Source organism: Aedes aegypti, chromosome 2, assembly GCF_002204515.2.
Source record: "Aedes aegypti strain LVP_AGWG chromosome 2, AaegL5.0 Primary Assembly, whole genome shotgun sequence".
In the NCBI taxonomy this organism is placed as follows: domain Eukaryota; kingdom Metazoa; phylum Arthropoda; class Insecta; order Diptera; family Culicidae; genus Aedes; species Aedes aegypti.
Genome location: NC_035108.1, coordinates 282,109,367 through 282,129,141, shown reverse-complemented (window position 1 = coordinate 282,129,141; position 19,775 = coordinate 282,109,367). Strand labels below are relative to the sequence as shown.

Sequence of the window (19,775 nt, the reverse complement as noted above, 5' to 3'; positions counted from 1 at the left end):
GTTGAACTTAAGTGCTGTTACCTTGATATTGTCAAGCTCAGTAGTGCATATCCAAGCGCAGAACTATTGATACCATCGTGCTGATTTTTTACCGTGTGTGGAATAAATTAAATATGCGGGGGTAAAGTGTACACGTTAAGATTAGAGACGGCTTATTAGTTTGCTGCGCAGAAACTTAAGTTTTAAATAATCACACATTGTTGCTCAAAATAGAAGATGTCTAGACCTACCACATCTAGTTTTTAAATTATCAATAGGGCCCTAAAGCCCTGTCCCAATTTTAGTGCCAAACGCTTAAGTTTAGGTCAAAATCACATGTTTACTCAATTTTCTAATGTTTTTCGATTGTTTAAGTTCAAAAAACATTTTTTATGTTTTTTTTAGATTTTATCACATCCCTTGGCTTAAACTCAAATTTTGGGTGTGTTTTGTTTTCCGTGTCTCTTCCGAAATGTCAGATAGGAACAACCCCAGTGTAAAAACTAAAACCCCTGTGGTGTTTTTGTCGATTAAGCGAACGTCAGACATGATCAAAAGTGTCAAGGTTCATTTATGGACCCAATTTTTAAATTAAAGTTAAAACATGATATAACCGTTATTTGAGCGGGAAAAATGCTAAAGTAGTTGCAGTAATATGATCTTTCGTGTTATTAAGTAAAAACAAGATTTCATTAAAAATTCTAGGACCCAATTATAATTGTTATTTTGATGGTTGAAATTTGTCTGTTCTATTTTTTTCTTGTAGTGGTAAAGTGAGCAACCAAGGTAATAAAAGATTGATTTAGTAATATAGTTGAAATCACTGCTCGGAATTTAGGTATATTGTACTTTGTATTGAATGAAAAACATGTTTTCAATTTCTCTCTAAAGTTATATAGTTTAGGCATTCTGACGCAGGAATTGAATGAAATTTATGATAAAGTGAATTTTTTGACGGCTTCAAAATCTTTCATCGTAAAATTCAGTCAGTTGGGATTAGAGTGTCCATCCCGGGACACCCCGAGACAAAAAATCTCGGGATTTGACAAATTTCGGGATTTCCCGGGATTTCCCGGGACAAACATAGATTTTTGTCCCGAATCCCGGGACGAGCAAAATGGCCGCGAAATGGACACTCTAATCTGTAATATTCCAGACAAATTTGGAAGAGGCTATAAACTCCAACCGTGTTCTTCAAGAGAAAAGCAAACAAGGCAAAGCGTGCTTCGGGAAGTTGCTGAGCCCCTCTGGACAGTAGAGAGCATAGTCTAAGCGTTTCGAACCCCACTAGCACTGCTGGAATTGGTTGATCGTGGTCAGCGGGACGTTATAGATCATTCCGGAAAAGGTGCTCTAGATTGAGGTGTCCGAGAGTCGTTACGGTGGTGGGCCATCACTGAAAATCTGCGGACTAGACTGGATGAGTTCCAAGAGGTAGTAGGGTTTACCTTTACCGAGCGGGTTCTTGACGTACCGAGAGACGTTCAAGGGTCCAAAGCGAGCATGGATGCGATCGGATCAGTCGGTTGGAACAGGTTGTAGATCAGTGAACAGGAAGGTTTGTTGGTCCCGCTATGAGAATCGCTCAGGCGTCGAGCTGCCAATATAACGGCCTACGGGCTTCCGAACACGAAGAAGTCTCCGTCTTTGAAGTCGAATTTGAGAAGTTTCAAATCGCTAGTAAAGGACAGGGACGGCACCATCAACAGCTTGTTCACGTTCAGGTCATTAATTTTCATGTAGTCAACGATGTGATCTAGCCCGAAAGCTTCGCCTCCATGACGAGCATTGACTCTACACAGTGCGTCGTGAGTCAGGATGCCACCCATGCAGTCTCTGATCAGCGCAGCGTTTCGTTGAAGCCCATTCCTTCGTCGGTATTCAATAATTCCGCGTAGACCATTGGCAACCGAGCGGATAATGGCATTCTTGAAATTCGGGTTATCTAGCAAGCATATCGGCGTATATATCGAAGATTCGCCAAGCGGTTTACCCGGCTTACCATTTTTTGTCGCTTCCAGGAGTCTGGAAAGCTGCCATCGTCAATGCAGCTCTGCAGCGTGATCCTGAACATATCGGGGTTCTTGAGGATCGCTGTTTTCTGAGCCAGATTTAGAATTCCGTCTGGTCCTGGGGCCTTTTTGTGTCCAAGGCCTTCGCCACACCGATCAACTCCTCATTTGTTACTCGGGATTCTTCGTAGTCTCCATCCTGCTTTCCGTAATGAGTGGGCGGCCAGGTTGTGGCTTCGTGCTGCGGGAACAGCCCGTCAATGACCTTCATTCTCTCCGGGCACTTTTCCGGTGGTCCTTTTAACCTCGCCACGGCTACTCCTTAAGCGTCGCCCCATGGATTCGTGTTTGCTTTGTCGCAGAGTTCTTGAAGACAAGCTTTTTTGCTAAACCTGATTTCGCTTTTAAGTGCGGATCTTGCCGCTTTGTAGACGAACCTACGTTCCTCTCTTTCAGCGTTGTTGCAAGCCCGCTGCATCCTCCTTCTGGCTCGGAGGCAGCTTCCACGTAGATCGCCAATGGTCGAGTTACACCAGTAGGCTGGACGGCGACCGTTAGCTAGTTTCCCAACTCTCGGCATGGTTGCATCGCACGCACAAGTTAGTGCTGCCGTTAACTCGTCTGCACTGAGGTTCAAAGTGATGTATTCAAGTCTAAGCGCTTTGACGAACACGTCCTTGTTGAAGTCCGCCGTTTTACATCTTCGTACGTCTGTCTGACTTTCGCAATATACTGGAACCAGCCTCCGATGCGGTGCCGGATAATCTGATGGTCGCTGCCGGTATACTCTTCGCACACTCTCCAGTTCATGTGTCTTGACAGACTGCATCCTCTTGCGTTGGTGAGGCGGCTTCCCTACTCGATCGCCCAAGCATTGAAGTCGCCAGCTTCAACGAATGGTCTACGATCGGTAAGCTCTTCCGTTAATATGACAAGCATACGGTTGAATTCTTCTAACGGCCATCGCAGAGCTGCGTAGCAACTACAGATGTACACTAGACTGATGCAAATTTCAAAGTTTTTGCTCCCCTATGCTTAAACAATGTCAATTATGATGAAAATGATCCTCCCAAAATTTGAATGATTCGGAAGAAATTTGGTTGTGCACACGCCATTTGAAGTTTATATGGAAATTACTATGGAAAAGGCAAACTTTTTGTGTTCAGTTTTCTAACTGCTCGTCATAATAATCTATGGAAAAGTGAACACACTCATCTCATGTGAAAACTTCCCAGCTACAACTTTGCCGAAGACCACATTTCGATGGAACGTATGTATAATTTGTTATTATTGATACCAAAGTCTACATCATGCTGAGATGATCATTCAATTACTTTCAGAGCAACACTGCTTTTTTGCTGTAGAACATAGTAGCCTGGATTACTTTGATCTATTCTTCCCGCCAGGAGCACCACTGTTGCCTGCCGAACAGTTGGTGAAGCATGCTACATGCAAACCAACTTTATGATGATGAATAACAATTTATCCTGACGTCCAATCAAAAAGTGGTCTTCGGCAAAGTTGTAGCTGAGAGAATTTCATATTCCGTCGTGCGGGGTGACATTGGTCCATAAGGGTGACTTTGGGCCAAGATTTTTACAGCAAACTAAAACCAGAATAATGAAAACAATGTGGCAAGCTTCAAGAATACGTTATAAATAGCCACTGGATGGTCATAGATTAGTTTTTTGCCTCCCGTGCTAGTCAAGAGATGCATCGAAAAGGGCGGTCAAAGTCACCCCCTAGGACCAATGTCACCCCGCACGGCGGTTAGAAGAATTTGTTCACTTTTCCGTAAACTATTATGAAGAAGAGATAAGGAGCTGAACACAAATGATTGGCGTTTTCCATAGTAATCTCCATATAAACTTCAAAAGGCGTGTGCACAGTCAAATTTCTTCCAAATCACTTCAAACTTTGGGAGGATGCTATTTACCATAATTAAAACGGTTTAAGCATAGGGGAGAAAACATTTCAAAATTTGCATCACTCTAATGTACACACCATCAACTTTGGTGATTACGAAGCCTACTTTTGCGCATTTTTCTTGCTGATAGGGGTATCTTCCAACCGTCCAATTGCCGCTGTTTTACTTGTATCTACTACTCAAATCCCATCTTTAGGTGGGATTCGGTATGGCTCAGAAATGATAGCTACGCTACACTTCATTTCCGCTACGGCCTGCCCCAGCATAGCTTCAAGTTAAAACAAAAAATAATGTGATTAGTGAAATAGTTCAATAAATCATTGCCCATTTTACCCCGCCTGTCAACTTTACGTCCACCACCAACTTCCCATCTATTTGGACTTTCTGGCAAGCAAGGGTTTGATTGTACGAATACTGTTTGCGTGAACTTACTTCTGGAAGGAGAGTTTCCATTGGGGGGACAGGAAGTATAATTTAATACAAATATTAATACGGTCTTGAACGAAATGTTTCGTTAGAACAGGCCAGTAATATCGGTGGTTATCTTGCTACAATAGATGGCAGCTCATATCGTAATCCAATTTAATTTAATATCAGCAAATTATTCTTCTGTGATAGGTTGAATATGGAAAAATGTCGAAAACAAGAAATAAATAATATGAACTAAGAATTTTTGCAATACATATTATATGAGATCCAGGCATGTTTCTTCTGTAGTAGGAATATGGAAAAATATAAATTGTACAAATATTTAGAATACATAAGACCTTTTCAGACACTAATGAGATGGTAAACCGTGATTAACCCCTCTACCGGCAGCTTCATTTCTTTACCACAAAAAATATTCAAACAGCGATAACTTTTTTTTTTTTCGATATTTTTGCACCATTTTTTCACAAGCCCTCTTCTATTTTAAGTCCATAATGATCATTGGTCATATGATTTTGCAGATATTTAGATGTTCCTTGGGAGACCGACATTCCCCATACAAAAATTCTTTGGGTGCCATTTATTTATCAAAAAACTAAAATGTGGACTATACAATGTCAGGTTATGAGGAGCTTCTCTGAAAAAATCATAAAAATCGGTTAAGTTGTCTTCAAGAAATCTGAAAATTTCAAAACGATGTTTTCTTTGAAGTTCTTAAGATTCTTCATTGTTACCAGACACATACATGTTCATTACTCCAAAACGGTTGCACAAATTTGTTTCATTTTTTCACAACAAACTCCCATTGAAGTATTGTTTCGAACAGCGAATGACTGAACATGACATAAAATCTGTAGCCTGAGATATTTACGTAGATTATAGAAAAACGTCGGTCCCCCCAGAACTTTCGGAATATCTTCGGATCTAGATGACATATGATCAATATTGACACAGATTCTTAAAATACAAGAGCTTTTTTAGCGCTTGTGAAAAATTGGTGCAAAAACATCGAAAACCGAAAAAGTTATCGCGATTTGAATATTTTTTGCGGTAAAAAATAAAGCTGCTGAATATAATATAATAATAATAATTATTAAATTAGGCCTTCGTACGTTATAAAATAAATTAATTTTAATTAAATGTTTCAAAAGTCACAAAAAACGTACCTGATATGCGTATTACGGTTCTAAGTTTAAGTCAGAATAAAATCATTTTGAATGTTGAAATACGAAAATATATACAAAATTTCAGGTAAATGCGAGGTTGAATATTAGAGGGTTAATCGAATTGAAATGATAAAATGTGCCATAAACTAGTATTTATCATCAGTATCATATTAAAAGACGATAAAGTAGAACTAGACTACTAATCACATGCACTTCTCCGTATAAAACTATACTCAACCAAAGCAGCCTTCGAAGTTCATCAAGAAACCTTATGATTCTTTGCTAAGAGCAAGGCTATGAGGAATATTGACAAATGTCTTCGAAATACCTTTCCAAGCAACACTGGTAACAAATGCAATATTTTAGAAAAAAAATAAAACAAATTAGAGTAAAGTGGGGCAAAAGTTCGAGTGGGGTAAAAGTTTCTTTTTAAGATTTCTAGCTCAATTCAAAACAAATCTTATAAATGTCATGGTAGTTCGAATGCTATTCAAGTAAGAGACTTTCACTCCAAATATCATAAAAATCGATTGAGATTTGGAAAAGTTATGGCTATTTGTTGTTTTTCGACGTGAATATTGTAATTTTTGGTCAAACTTTCGTTGCATGGAACCAATTGAAGATAAAATGTTTTTCAATATTTTATGTAAGGGCGTTTCTAGGCCTATCATAGGGTTGCTTTGAAGTGTATTAGTTTTTGCATAAATGCCTATAAAAAAAATTTTGGCTAATAGTGGGGCAAAAGTTCGAATCAGCGGGGCAAAAGTTCGACCCATGTATAAAATCACGGAAAAATTTGCAAATTTCCTAAAATCAACATATTATCTTCAAATTTAGTTGAATTTGTCTGATCGTGTGAAAATTGTCACCAAAATTTCACATTTCCACTTAGTTTTGCAAAAAACTGCTATTTTTGAGTATATAAGCATAAGCATAGATGACCGTACAATTCGTAGTTGCTACTCCGTGATTGACCAGAACAATCGAAGTTGCACAGGGAATTAATGAATGGGGCTTGGGATTAGCTTACCATTCTTCAATGTGCACAAATCGAGAGCTCAAATTTAAAAGTCAATAACGGCGCCGGCCACGTCCTTACGGTCATCGGGGAAGGGAAGGAATGTTAGTGTGACTACCGTTGTTACTAAAGACCGAGATCACCTCTGCATCTCCACGGTTGTCATGGAGAGGATATTGGGTTAGTGGGATAAGGTAAAGATCTGGGAGTCACCAATGTTTGGTGATGCGAGCCATGATATAATCACGCCTAACCGGATTCGCGAAATAATTCGATAATCGCATTAAACGCCGAACAAGTGTTCGTCACTCGCCCACGCAAGAGCAAGCGACGCGATCAATAGATCAAACACTACTAGCGATCCGCGGCGCTTTTTCATTTCTCTGAGCGAACGACGCGCGACAAGTTTGATCCTGCCCTCATCACCCGCTCCCGCAGGAGTAAGCGTCAAGGTGGAAGGATCAAACACTACTAACGAACCGATCACTTTTTCACCGCTTCGCTACCGACGCGCGACATGTTTGATCCTGCCCTCATCACCCGCCCCAGTAGGAGCAAGTGTCAAGGTCGAAGGATCAAACACTACTCTATTCAAAAGATGTTTTTATTAATGACGAAAACTGAAAATTACATGTATATATTTTAAATTATATGAAACAGGAATAATGCCGACACTTGTAGTGACGAACTATACATAGTTTGTTTGAAAATTACATTTGAGTATTACTGTGCATTTTGTCTCGATATGGTACAAGTTTTAAAAAATACGTCAACATTCACAATGTCGAACAATTCAAAAGATAATTTTTAATAATGTATAAAAGAGGCAAATATATTTATGTATATTGAAATTGTATAAGAAAAAAACATAATGCCGACACTTATAGTGACGAACCATACAAAGTTTGTTTTAAAATTACTTAAAAGTTACGCTTTCAAGAAAATATGTGTTATCACAAGAATGAAACGAACTCACCAGTTGGTAATCCATCCTCGACTGAACACAAAACTGATACTGACAGCAAAACTTCTTGGCGTCCCGAAAACAAACCGTCTTGCTTGTGCCTTCCAAATACCTACCCAGCAAGACGCTCCAAAACAGAAAAAAAAATCTTAGGAGCCGAAAACACGCGCGAAACCGTGAGCCAAATCTATCGGACGACGCAAAACCGAACTGTCCTGCTTGGGCTTCACGAAGCACTACCCAGCAAGACGCTTGAAAACAGGAAAAAAAAATCTCCGGCGACGAAAACATGCGCGAAACCGTGAGCCAAATTTATCGGACGACGCAAAACCGAACTGTCCTGCTTGGGCTTCACGAAGCACTACCCAGCAGGACGCTTGGAAACAGGAAAAAAAATTCCGGCGACGAAAACATGCGCGAAACCGTCAGCCAAATCTATCGGACGACGCAAAACCGAACTGTCCTGCTTGGGCTTCACGAAGCACTACCCAACAAGACGCTTGAAAACAGGAAAAAAAAAATCTCCGGCGACGAAAACATGCGTGAAAACGTGAGCCAAATCTATCGAACGACGCAAAACCGAACTGTCCTGCTTGGGCTTCACGAAGCACTACCCAGCAAGACGCTTGAAAACAGGAAAAAAAAAATCTCCGGCGACGAAAACATGCGCGATAACGTGAGCCAAATCTATCGGACGACGCAAAACCGAACCGTCCTGCTTGGGCTTCACGAAGCACTACCCAGCAAGACGCTTGAAAACAGGAAAAAAAAATCTCCGGCGACGAAAACATGCGCGAAACCGTGAGTCAAATCTATCGGCCGACGCAAAACCGAACTGTCCTGCTTGGGCTTCACGAAGCACTACCCAGCAAGACGCTTGAAAACAGGAAAAAAAAATCTCCGGCGACGAAAACATGCGCGAAACCGTGAGCCAAATTTATCGGACGACGCAAAACCGAACTGTCCTGCTTGGGCTTCACGAAGCACTACCCAGCAAGACGCTTGAAAACAGGAAAAAAAAAATCTCCGGCGACGAAAACATGCGCGAAAACGTGAGCCAAATCTATCGGACGACGCAAAACCGAACCGTCCTGCTTGGGCTTCACGAAGCACTACCCAGCAAGACGCTTGAAAACAGGAAAAAAAAATCTCCGGCGACGAAAACATGCGCGAAACCGTCAGCCAAATCTATCGGACGACGCAAAACCGAACTGTCCTGCTTGGGCTTCACGAAGCACTACCCAGCAAGACGCTTGAAAACAGGAAAAAAAAAATCTCCGGCGACGAAAACATGCGCGAAACCGTGAGCCAAATTTATCGGACGACGCTAAACCGAACTGTCCTGCTTGGGCTTCACGAAGCACTACCCAGCAGGACGCTTGGAAACAGGAAAAAAAAAAAAAATTCCGGCGACGAAAACATGCGCGAAACCGTCAGCCAAATCTATCGGACGACGCAAAACCGAACTGTCCTGCTTGGGCTTCACGAAGCACTACCCAGCAGGACGCTTGGAAACAGGAAAAAAAAAATTCCGGCGACGAAAACATGCGCGAAACCGTCAGCCAAATCTATCGGACGACGCAAAACCGAACTGTCCTGCTTGGGCTTCACGAAGCACTACCCAACAAGACGCTTGAAAACAGGAAAAAAAAAATCTCCGGCGACGAAAACATGCGTGAAAACGTGAGCCAAATCTATCGAACGACGCAAAACCGAACTGTCCTGCTTGGGCTTCACGAAGCACTACCCAGCAAGACGCTTGAAAACAGGAAAAAAAAAAATCTCCGGCGACGAAAACATGCGCGAAACCGTGAGCCAAATTTATCGGACGACGCAAAACCGAACTGTCCTGCTTGGGCTTCACGAAGCACTACCCAGCAGGACGCTTGGAAACAGGAAAAAAAAAATTCCGGCGACGAAAACATGCGCGAAACCGTCAGCCAAATCTATCGGACGACGCAAAACCGAACTGTCCTGCTTGGGCTTCACGAAGCACTCAAAAACTGCTATTTTTGAGTATATCACAATTAACTCGGTTTTGGGCAATTTTTTGATGAAAATTTAGTGTGTATTTTTCGTTAAACTTAAGTTTGCGGCTGGTGTAAGGTATGCCTGTCATAAAAGGATCGATATTTTGTGTTTCAGCCAGCGAACTTTTGTCCCACACTAGATTCGAACTCTTGCCCCACCGGTGGGGTAAAAGTTCGAATAAGACAATCAATTTTGAAACTGTTATAATTAAAAATGAGTAGATATTTTGACACAAGTTTGTTTAGCAAAATTATAGCCAATATGTTGAAGGTTCACTGTATGGTATTTGTTTTGTTTCAACTGCTATTGTTTTCCTGGAAACTTTGATTATACCACTAAGATCGAACTTTTGCCCCACCTTACTCTACATTGCCGTTGCATTTTAGATAATTTATAGCCTAATTGTCGATTTTTAATTTTGGTTACTAGGCTATTACATGGTAACTTACGCTTTGTTTACATTACATACATAGGTGTTGCATTGTGCCTCGCATGTAACTTAGCCTAGAGCTGTAAAAATGAATAAGTTACATTAAAGCTAAATTTGTGATTGCAAAGAGACATATAAAAACTAGGTTGCATATAGATTGCTAAGCTACATGTGTAGAGTTTTCAATCCCGGGAACATTTCCCGGGAAATGAGATTTCTCGGGATTCCCGTTTCCCGGGAAATGATTTTCTATTTCCCGGGATTCCCGTATTTCCCGGGAAGCTCTGTCTCAATGAAGAGTTGAGCATATATATTCAAGTAAACTATCGCACAATTTACTTTTCACATACCAACAAATGTCCTCACTAGATTACAAATTATATTTTGATGTTTATTGGTGTTTTTTTTTCGTAATCAAATAGTTATTAACTGGGGGCGGACCTGGTGTAGTGGTTAGAACACACGCCTCTCACGCCGAGGACCTGGGATCGAATCCCATCCCCGAGATAGTCACTAAAAATTTCAGTGACGACTTCCTTCGGAAGGGAAGTAAAACCGTTGGACCCGAGATGAACTAGCCCAGGGCTCGTTAATAAAGATAAAAAAAAATAGTTATTAATGAATGCATATATTTTTGACGATATGTTTTTTTCAAGAGAGTTCATATGCAATACAAACCTCCATGGAAATATCGAGTCGTGGAAACGAATTCTTTGGAAAGCCGTTTGAAGAGACCATCATAGTAACCATGAAATTTGTTTTTAGTATGGTTCCATGAGTCGATATCGAGTCATGGAACATCGACTCATGGAGGTTTCACTGTACAATATAAAGGAACTTTCGAATAAATCCTATGATTTGAGTAGGTTTATAGACTGGTGATGATTTCTATATTTTTGTTGCTTTCTATACGAGCTCGGACCTCGTTGATCCATCTCGCTTACGGTTTCTATCAAATGTAACAGTCACAATTTTTAGCGAAAGGCTCTAGTTGGTTTTTATTATAGTGTTTGAAATGATTGATTAGGGGTCTATTTTATAAGTCGATTCGATCAAAAACGACTCGACTGGAGTCATTGTCGACCAAAAAATTTAGCTCGACACGACTCTGTCACTCGAATTATTCGACAGCTGTCCACTCTATGTGAAAGGATTAATATGGTAGTCGATGGGTGACTTCTGAAATATGCATGCCTACTGTGTTCGACAGTGACTACAGACGAGTCACATAAAATGGTTCGATTTACAAAAATAGACTCCTAAATGTTGGCAAGTATTATTTGAATTTAAGATGATTTGTCTTGCATGACCTGATGAAGGCTTTAACTATCAGGAAACGAAGCCAAAAGAATTTTTGTAGAAACATAGATAAATTACTTACAAATAAGAGAAATAATCGTGCTGATTTACTGTTTTAAAATAGGGCAAGTGTACCATTAGTGGTGCACCTAAGGGAAAACTGCTAAAACACGGTGTTAAGATCATGAAATATATGATTTTAACGTATCATTCGATAGATCTCAAATCCTTCTATCATTCAAATGTATAAAAATCACGATTTATTTGAAATTTCCCTGCAAAAAGCCTTGCACCAATTATAGGAACACTGTTCCTTTAGTGGAGGTATATTTTAAGGATGGTTCCTTTAGTGGCGCAAACCATTGATTTCTTATGGGACCCTCCACTATGGGTACTGATGCACCACTATAGGTGCAAAGGAGCAAAAAAATTAAGCGAAATAATTGTTTTAAATAGTTTTACGGTTAAATATCATGAATATTATTCGATTACTTGTATCATTTTCGCATCGTACATAATACAAAAATGTCACATTATCATTTATTAGCGCGAAACATGCCAAAACACACTACCTCCACTATTGGAGCTACCTCCACTAAGGGAGCGTTTGCCCTATAGGGGTCTATTTTAAAAATCGAGCAATCTCAAGTGACTCATCTGTAGTCATTGTCGATCAAAGTAAGCATGCATATTTCAGATGTCACACGTCGACTGCCATAGTAATCCGGTCACATAGAATGACAACTGTCCAAAAACCTGAGTGACAGAGCCGTGTCGAGCGAATTTTTTGGTCGACAGTGATTTCAGTCGAGTCATTTCGATCGACTCAACTTATAAAATAGGGCCGATAATATACATTAAATATAAAAAAAATCAAAGAACTGCTTCAAATTAGCTTAAATTAGCTTAATTTACAGGTTTTAAGGATTTCCCGGGATCCCGGGAATTCCCGGGAAATGACAATTTTATTTCCCGTTTCCCGGGAAGTCAAATCCCGGGAAAATTGAAAACTCTATACATGTGTGTAATAGCATGAAGTTTATGTTTGGTTACCATGTGTCATAGGGGATGTAGAGAAAAAATGAACAGGGTGGTAAAATTGACACCGAGCTTGTTACGCATGAAAAACAAATTTCTATGATTTTTTTTATCACGCGTGGACGATTTAGAGCATCAATTAGTGTTCTTGTTGATACGGAGATAAATTGAAGTGAAAACATCGACAAAAACATAGATTTTACCATAAAACGTTAAAAAATTAGAATTGATTTAATTTTAGGCACGGAGGTGTTGAGGTTTTTTAATAAGGCGAATATCGTAATGTTATGATGCCAAATCAGACACCCTTAGAACTGTTTTCGAAGGGGTTGTAATCATTTGTAGATGTATTTCCAGGAATTATTTCGTTAAAATTTCATGTTTTTGGGCAGTTTTTGCTAAATTAGTAAGTCAAAATTATTTTCAAATTGATTTGCTGTACCTACGATTTGAAACCTACTAAATTTGCTTCAAAAGCATGTAAAAAGATTTAGAATCGGTTATGTTTTCATGAAGTTATGTTCAAACAAAAATGATTTTTTTTTAGTAAAAAGTGAAACAATTTGAAGAAAACTACTTTTAACTAAGACTATAGTTTTAATTTTAAACAATATGATTTTCATAAATTTATTCTTGAAAAAAAGTTGCTAAGAGCTTAAAAAAAATGTTGGAAAATAACAAAGCTATGAAGATTTCACTGAAGATCATATTTAATAACTTAAAAATTCACGTCAAGTCGCTTGCGCCACTTCAATATTTTTGGCTCAAAATTTGAGGTTTCTGTTTTTATGTAATTTTAATTCAGAAGAGCACACGAATTTTTCGTTTTGAGACATTTCGAAATATAAGCCGCACCCTACTGAGCATATGACTAACGCACACGGCTATCAACGCTTGTGAATTTCATGTTGCTAAACATGTAAAAAAGCCTTAATCGTTCATCTTTGTTCATGCTCATGTATTCATTTTAAATTATATCTTTGTTATTTACCAAAAGAAATTCCTTAAACTACTCTTTCGCATATTGAAACTCCCCATGTTTTCTTATGGAGGTGCAGAGGTTTCAACGGCTTCCTTAAACCAAGTAAAACGTCAACATTTCCTTCACATCCCCAAATTGACCCGCATTGGGCGTAGCTTCTGGTGGTTTCCTGTGTAAGTACAGCTGTTATTGCAGTATTGGAGTAGCATATGCGGGCGGTCAATCATGCTCATGCTCATGCTGACCATATATTTTAGTAACAAGAATTAGTTATTAATTACTTTATGAAGTAGATATCAAAACAACAATTGGAGGTTTTGGAATGTAAACTAATGAAATTTTGAAGTTATCATACCAAAAACTATTTTTTTGAAGATTAAGTTTACAAATCGTGGATCTTTTCACAAAGTAACAACAACACTTGAATGTTTTAGAATATAATTTATCTACAGCTGATATACTTAGAATATACTTAAAGAGCTGTCATGGCTGTTTTTTAACTTCTCAGACGACAAATATGTTCATAGAAGTTCATCATCCTCTTCCCAATCCCAGTCGTGATCCGGCTGCAGAACCGATAGCAGTTCGTCTTCGCTCATCCTTTCGTGATCTAGGCTGAACGCCGATGGATAAGTACACGGCAAACACAACATGTACGAAACGCCCGTATTGTGTCCGGTGCATTCGCAGGTTTGGCAGGACGTCGACAGGGCCGTACTTGCAACGCGTTTCGTAAACACTGTTATGAATTTCTTAGTCGGATTGCGACGTTCTGGTCGAAGCTTGCGGCCACCAAATACCGATCCGTCAGTTTCCAGGGCCAAAGCAGCGCAACTGCCCAGGGTAGCCTTGGGCAGTCGAATTTGCTTACGAAGGTCAGTATCTCCGATCAGATCTTTAAGGTCCTTTTTGGTGTACGCTTTGTAGCTATCCATTCCGAAGAACATCCGCGACACTCGAGACTTGTCGAATTCGATATCGTGGTCGGCGAGAATGTGAAGCTTAATTCCGTTTTCCAACAGCAGTTGCAGAACGGAGGAGTAATCAAGTTTCATGCTGGAACTGGAACACTTCGAACAAGGCATGAGGATAAACGTTTTGGAAGCTCCAGGTCGGAAAACTAACTTCGATGCCACAATGATCGCATCGAATATATCATCGTTAGCTCCGGAAGCCGTAGCAATGTGATTGAAGAATGGTTCAATGTACTCATGCGATACGAAAACATTGTCGTTTACAACAACGCTTCTAGCCTTGTCGAATGGCGACATTCCTCCGAATGCTACTACCGAGTAACGATTATCGGTGATGTTCAGTTCTTGGAGCTCTTTATGAAGAGTTTGTACCATAGCTACAATGCTCTTTGAAGTGGTTATATTTTGATTACATGGTTTGGCCTCTACAATGAACACCACATCGGTCGTCTGGGGGATCTCGTTATCTTTCATAGGTACAAAGGCACCCTCTGGGACATAAGATCCGTTGATCAGCTTGCAGCTAAAAATATAAAACATATTTTTAATCTCAGAATGAATACACCACAAAATCTTATACTTACAACACACACGAGTCTGGGACTCGTAGAGGCATGTCTTCCAAAATACAGGCTTCCATATAAGCAAGGGCAGCTGTACAGGCACCTTTGTTCGATGGATCATTAGAGTCACTATCCAGATGATGGCCTAAATCGAGACACATTTCATAGAAAGGCGTTGTGTCAACTATCGGGAAACATGAGGCAAAGTACGAATGCTTCTGCCGGAAGAACGAATCGCATAGTTGACTGAGTTCGTTAGAAACCGATAGGAAATTGTGTGTATGGTTTGTGGCTTGTACGTTAGCTTCGCAACCTGGAAGTGTCCAACTATTGACGAACTGTTCCTTGGAGATGGCAAACTTGTGTTCCGAAGTAAGATAATCATCAAATATCTCGTTGTTCATTGTTCCCAGTATGCCAGCTGTCTTGCCAAAGTACCATCCGCTAAGATCGAATGAACACATGTGATACTGTAGACTGCAAGTGAGCTTAAATCCTTTGTAGGATTGTACCACCAAAAGATCTGCTTCTTGATAAACCACAGTATCGTCGATTTGAGCTGGCAGGGCAGTTGTAACATTACGGTCGACTTTTACGGACTGAAATTGATTTGGATAAATAGTTTTTTTAAGATTGATTGAAAATATTTGTCAAAGTATAACTCACAGCATCCATAACGTCTACTTCAAGCACATGTTCGTCAGTAAGTAGTGTAATCTTCCGTGACGCCTTTCCAGATTCACGCAACACCTAAACAAAAACAAATTAATTATATATTTTTAATTGCGAAATCAATATGCTAATATACCGATGGTTCCAGCAACAGGGTGAATGATCGATTGTAGAAATCGTGAGCCAGCACATAGGAACATTGATTCGTTTGACCATCCTTGAGCAAATCCTGTAAGTCCATTGAAACGAATCGCCTATCAAAGGACATATAATGTCTGGATCCGATGAGAAGCGAATTGGCTTTGAACGGTGGTAACCACATTTTTGTGTCTGTGAAGGGTTTCAACTCGCAATAAAGCGTCCAGATTGTGGTATTACTGCCCGCGAAGAAATCTTGGATGTCGGTCAGGAATTTGTACTCGGGTATTTCGTCAAACTTTGGCGTTTCGTTGAATGCGTGCCACGACATGGGCAGTTTTTGCTCAAGCTCCATAATGCCATGATCAGGATCGAAAATGAACTTTGTCTTGGCTTCACGGTAGCGATTCTCTGCCTGTAACGCAGTTTGGGCTATTCTGCCTAATTTATTCCTAACGATACCCCACAATTGGTGCAGTCTTCTTTCAAGTTGGAATTCTTCAGCTAGCCATTCGGCTTTGGAACGCACTTCATTGACCCGCTGCAAGACGAACTGAACATATTCCAACTTTTGCAGCTGTTTGATTTCTTCCCACAGCTCCGTCAATACTTGATTGAGTTCACGACCGAATGGCACCAGACGGAAGAACTTTTCCTTCACGAAACGGATTACAATGGAACCGTACTTTTTAGTGTTGGTTATGATGTCGTTTTGTACGAAATCCTTATAAAGTGTGTCCAAGTCTTGCGTGAAGTTTGTTACTTTGGTGAAATATGGAGACTCGGCTATCTCTTGAGTTTTGTTGTACAGGAATGCTACAAAATACACAGTTAGGCTTACTTTAAGTATTATTAGTAAATTGATACTTACAAAAAACTTCATGACCAATATGCCAAGTCATCGCTTCGGCGTAGTGCGCTAATTTGATTACTGAAGGTTCGATATTTTGCAACATACGCTGCCAGTACGAAGTGATGACATCAGTCATCTTTTTCCACATCTCTTGTACGTGCTGTAAAATAATATCATAGATCAAAATTCTTCGTTTGCAACATTAACTACTTACCTTTATGAACTGCAAATGAAGATCTTTAATGAACTTATCGTATCGTTGAACTGATGTTTCCAACACTTCAGACAAATACTTCATTGAGTCCCCTTGTAGGATTCTTCCAAACACGTCAACCACCCTCTGATAAGACTCCTTGATCGTTTCCAGCAGCCATTGAATGGACTTCTTCAGTGCTTGTCCGGAGTCGCCCATGACTTGCCAAAACTCGGTCAAAATCTTTGGCAGTGAAGTTATTTTGTTCTTGAGGGCCAACTCATCCAGCACAGTTATCGTAAAGTTTATCACTGAGCGAATATAGAAATCATCTGCCACATAAGAGGCGTTCAAGAACTGACGCAAATCCTCCAGGTCATCTTGTATGACGTTCAATCCAGAAACGTCTTCCAAGAATCCCTCCATGTAGGGATGCGCCGCGTCCCACATTCCGTTCACAGAATCCTTCGATTCGCTGTAGATTTGCTTGATCCAGAACTCCACCGCATCGGTGAACGATGTGTGCATAGCGGTGAAGTAGTTTCGAACCAAATTGCGCAGATCGGAACGAATTTCCGGCCTCCACAACAGTTTGCTTGTAACCAAACGGGAATGGTTCATCTTCAAGTAGTAAGCAACGTCGACTTCCCGTGCGGTATCATAGTCGCGCCAGAAATCAAAATAGGCGCTTCTAGAATCTGGGATGATTCCGTACATGTAGATATTCTCGGTAGCATCTAGAGTTGAAAGACAAATAGTTAAATATTCGAATTTAGTGAACTTTTTTCAATGTAGGTTTTTTTCTGTCCAAAAGAACTTGCTCTTTTGAGCGATACAATTGAAATCTTACCTGGTGTCATGTTAATTTTCATGTGTACCATTTTGTCGTCTATATCTATGATGAAGAACCCGACCGCGTCCTGTTCCGGCCCGTCCAATAAGCTTCCATTTATCATATAAATTGGATAGCTACCAGATGCTTTGCCCCACAAACGATAATTACTGTGTGAAGTCATTTTCTACAAAAAAAAAAAGGTAAATTTGAAGAACAATTCATACTTCAGAAATACGTTATTTAACGAACCTCTAGTAAAATTTCCCTTTGTTTAACATCCACCTTTCCAGTCGTATAGCCTTCCATTCGAGAAAGGTAACCTCGCTTGTAGTGCGAGTTGGTGTCCACTTCATATAAACCTAACCGAAGACCCACGGAACCAATCGAATCTAAATCCAAATCGGACGCGTCGTGTGCACCGAACAAGTGGTACGAGTAATTTCTGTACCTAACTGTAGGTGTCAAATCTTTAGCGTTGAACCCTATCGATATATGGTGAGTCTCCGATTGGGTATAGCTAATATCCAAATTTGTCTTCAGGAGGTCCGTTTCATCCGAGTAATAGGCACCTTTCACTGTGATGTCCTGAAATTGATCAAGCGAATCAATGAATGTTCCAATTTAATTGTTAGCCAAGGTACCTGCTCAAACGTAGGATGCCCCAATAAGACCAACAATGTCTGTTTCGTCACTTCACCAGCCGATTCATCTGCCCACTTAACAGCTCCTTTCACCGTTCTAGGCGAAAGATCATCACTGTCACTCGTCTTATTCGGGGTATACTGCAACGATACATCCGAGTCGAAGGCATTCTCCGTAACCGAGTACCATCCGTCAGCGGAGAGGTTCCTGCGCGGATAGGAAACCTCCAGTCTGAATTTCCGCGATTCATTGTCTGCTTTGGACAAGTTTGTTAGATGAAATTCGTAAGCTATCCAGCGAGTAGGCGACAACTGTAGTTTGGATTTCTGTTTCATAGTTTCTCCCTCGGCATCAAAATCGGCTGTCAATACGACCGTTCGGTTCGGATGAACAGCAGTAATGACGTACTCCCTGCCAGTGTCGCGGGTAGTGATCTGCAGCTCTCCGGTTATATTGAATTTCTTCTGGTTTCGCAACTCGAACACTTCTGCCCGTTTGGTATCCTGAAAGAATACATTCCAATACCTACTATTGATCAATTTTAGAAAGTTTATGAATGTTATACCATTTCCTTGTAGTTATCCTTCAAAAGCTTAGTAGTGTGCACATAGTGGACACCCACAGGTTTGAAATCATTCTCCAGTGTTACATCAACAGTTTCTTTGTCAAATCCAGTCCTGTCAAAAAATGATCTTGGTGATTATTTTGTTTAGAGTTTGTCAAATTCCTGTCAACTTACCTTGATTCTTTTTTCGATGTGTATTGTCCACTAAGAACCTTCCTATCATTATAATCAATTTCAGCATGTCCTGTGGTGATAGCTGGTCTCTCCGCTAAGCCGTATTTAACTTCGGCATAGTGCCTAGTCTGCAACGGTATTTCCACTTTTATCGTTCCTTGTTGATCGCGGTCCATATTGTTTATTCTATATGTAGATTTCGCATCGAAAATGGCACTTGACTCTGGCCATGATGCTTTCAGATATCGTATGGACTCTAAGGGACTTTCTATGAATTCCATTTGTCCGTGGAGCCAAGTAACGTTCAGGAATGGAGTTGTACAATTCATATCTCCCTTCATATTGGAAAGGTTGGCAAACGCCACATTCGCCTCGGCAACTTTTCGTGAAGCTGGCATCGAAATATTTCCATTTACAAGGTAGAGGTCATCTTCAATGTTATAGACAGCAATCGCACGGAAAGCATCTTCCAAATACCACGGGCCACGAAGTTTCGCGAAAATTTCCCGTTTCTCGCCGATTCTGAAAACGTCTATGTTGGACTGAATACGTTGCGATTGAACATTTGGTCCCCATTCAAATCGAAGAAGAGTCCTGAGGTCGTTCACAAAGCTGTATTCCGAGTGCCAAGCGTATCGTTTGTGCGATTCCTCCGTATCGTAAGATGCCTCGAAGTTGAGCGTGCGGACAGGTTCAAGGAAAGGAATGTTACCTTTCATACTGGCGGCTAAGGTGTGGATATCGCCAACAGGTTTCGGTAGACGTACTTTTAAAACGCCGGACAGGTCCGATATAGAAATGAAGGTTACAGAAGCATTGGAGCTAAATCTGAAATATAAATATACGATTTTTAAGTTTCAATGATGTACGTAAGCTAAGCTGAGATTGTTC

The 19,775-nt window shown here is 40.3% G+C and overlaps 2 protein-coding genes across 4 annotated transcripts in view; one reads left to right on the top strand and one right to left on the bottom strand.

Annotated features, from left to right (window-relative positions):
- Nucleotides 1–19,775, top strand: part of LOC5565758 (galactosylgalactosylxylosylprotein 3-beta-glucuronosyltransferase S) — a 103,394-nt gene that overhangs the window by 28,716 nt on the left and 54,903 nt on the right. The window lies entirely within an intron of this gene.
- The window catches only part of LOC5565763, a 33,044-nt gene continuing 26,968 nt past the window's right edge, over nt 13,700–19,775 (bottom strand). For both annotated transcript variants that reach the window (XM_021845209.1, XM_021845208.1), the window contains exons 16-26: nt 18,885–19,712; nt 18,711–18,822; nt 18,145–18,648; nt 17,753–18,088; nt 17,519–17,687; nt 16,690–17,405; nt 16,494–16,635; nt 15,621–16,438; nt 15,479–15,562; nt 14,834–15,411; nt 13,700–14,772 (exon numbers count right to left, since the gene is read on the bottom strand). In XM_021845209.1, the coding sequence (XP_021700901.1) occupies nt 13,797–14,772; nt 14,834–15,411; nt 15,479–15,562; nt 15,621–16,438; nt 16,494–16,635; nt 16,690–17,405; nt 17,519–17,687; nt 17,753–18,088; nt 18,145–18,648; nt 18,711–18,822; nt 18,885–19,712 (5,263 nt within the window). In that variant the 3' untranslated portion in view covers nt 13,700–13,796. The remainder of the gene's footprint in view (nt 14,773–14,833; nt 15,412–15,478; nt 15,563–15,620; nt 16,439–16,493; nt 16,636–16,689; nt 17,406–17,518; nt 17,688–17,752; nt 18,089–18,144; nt 18,649–18,710; nt 18,823–18,884; nt 19,713–19,775) is intronic.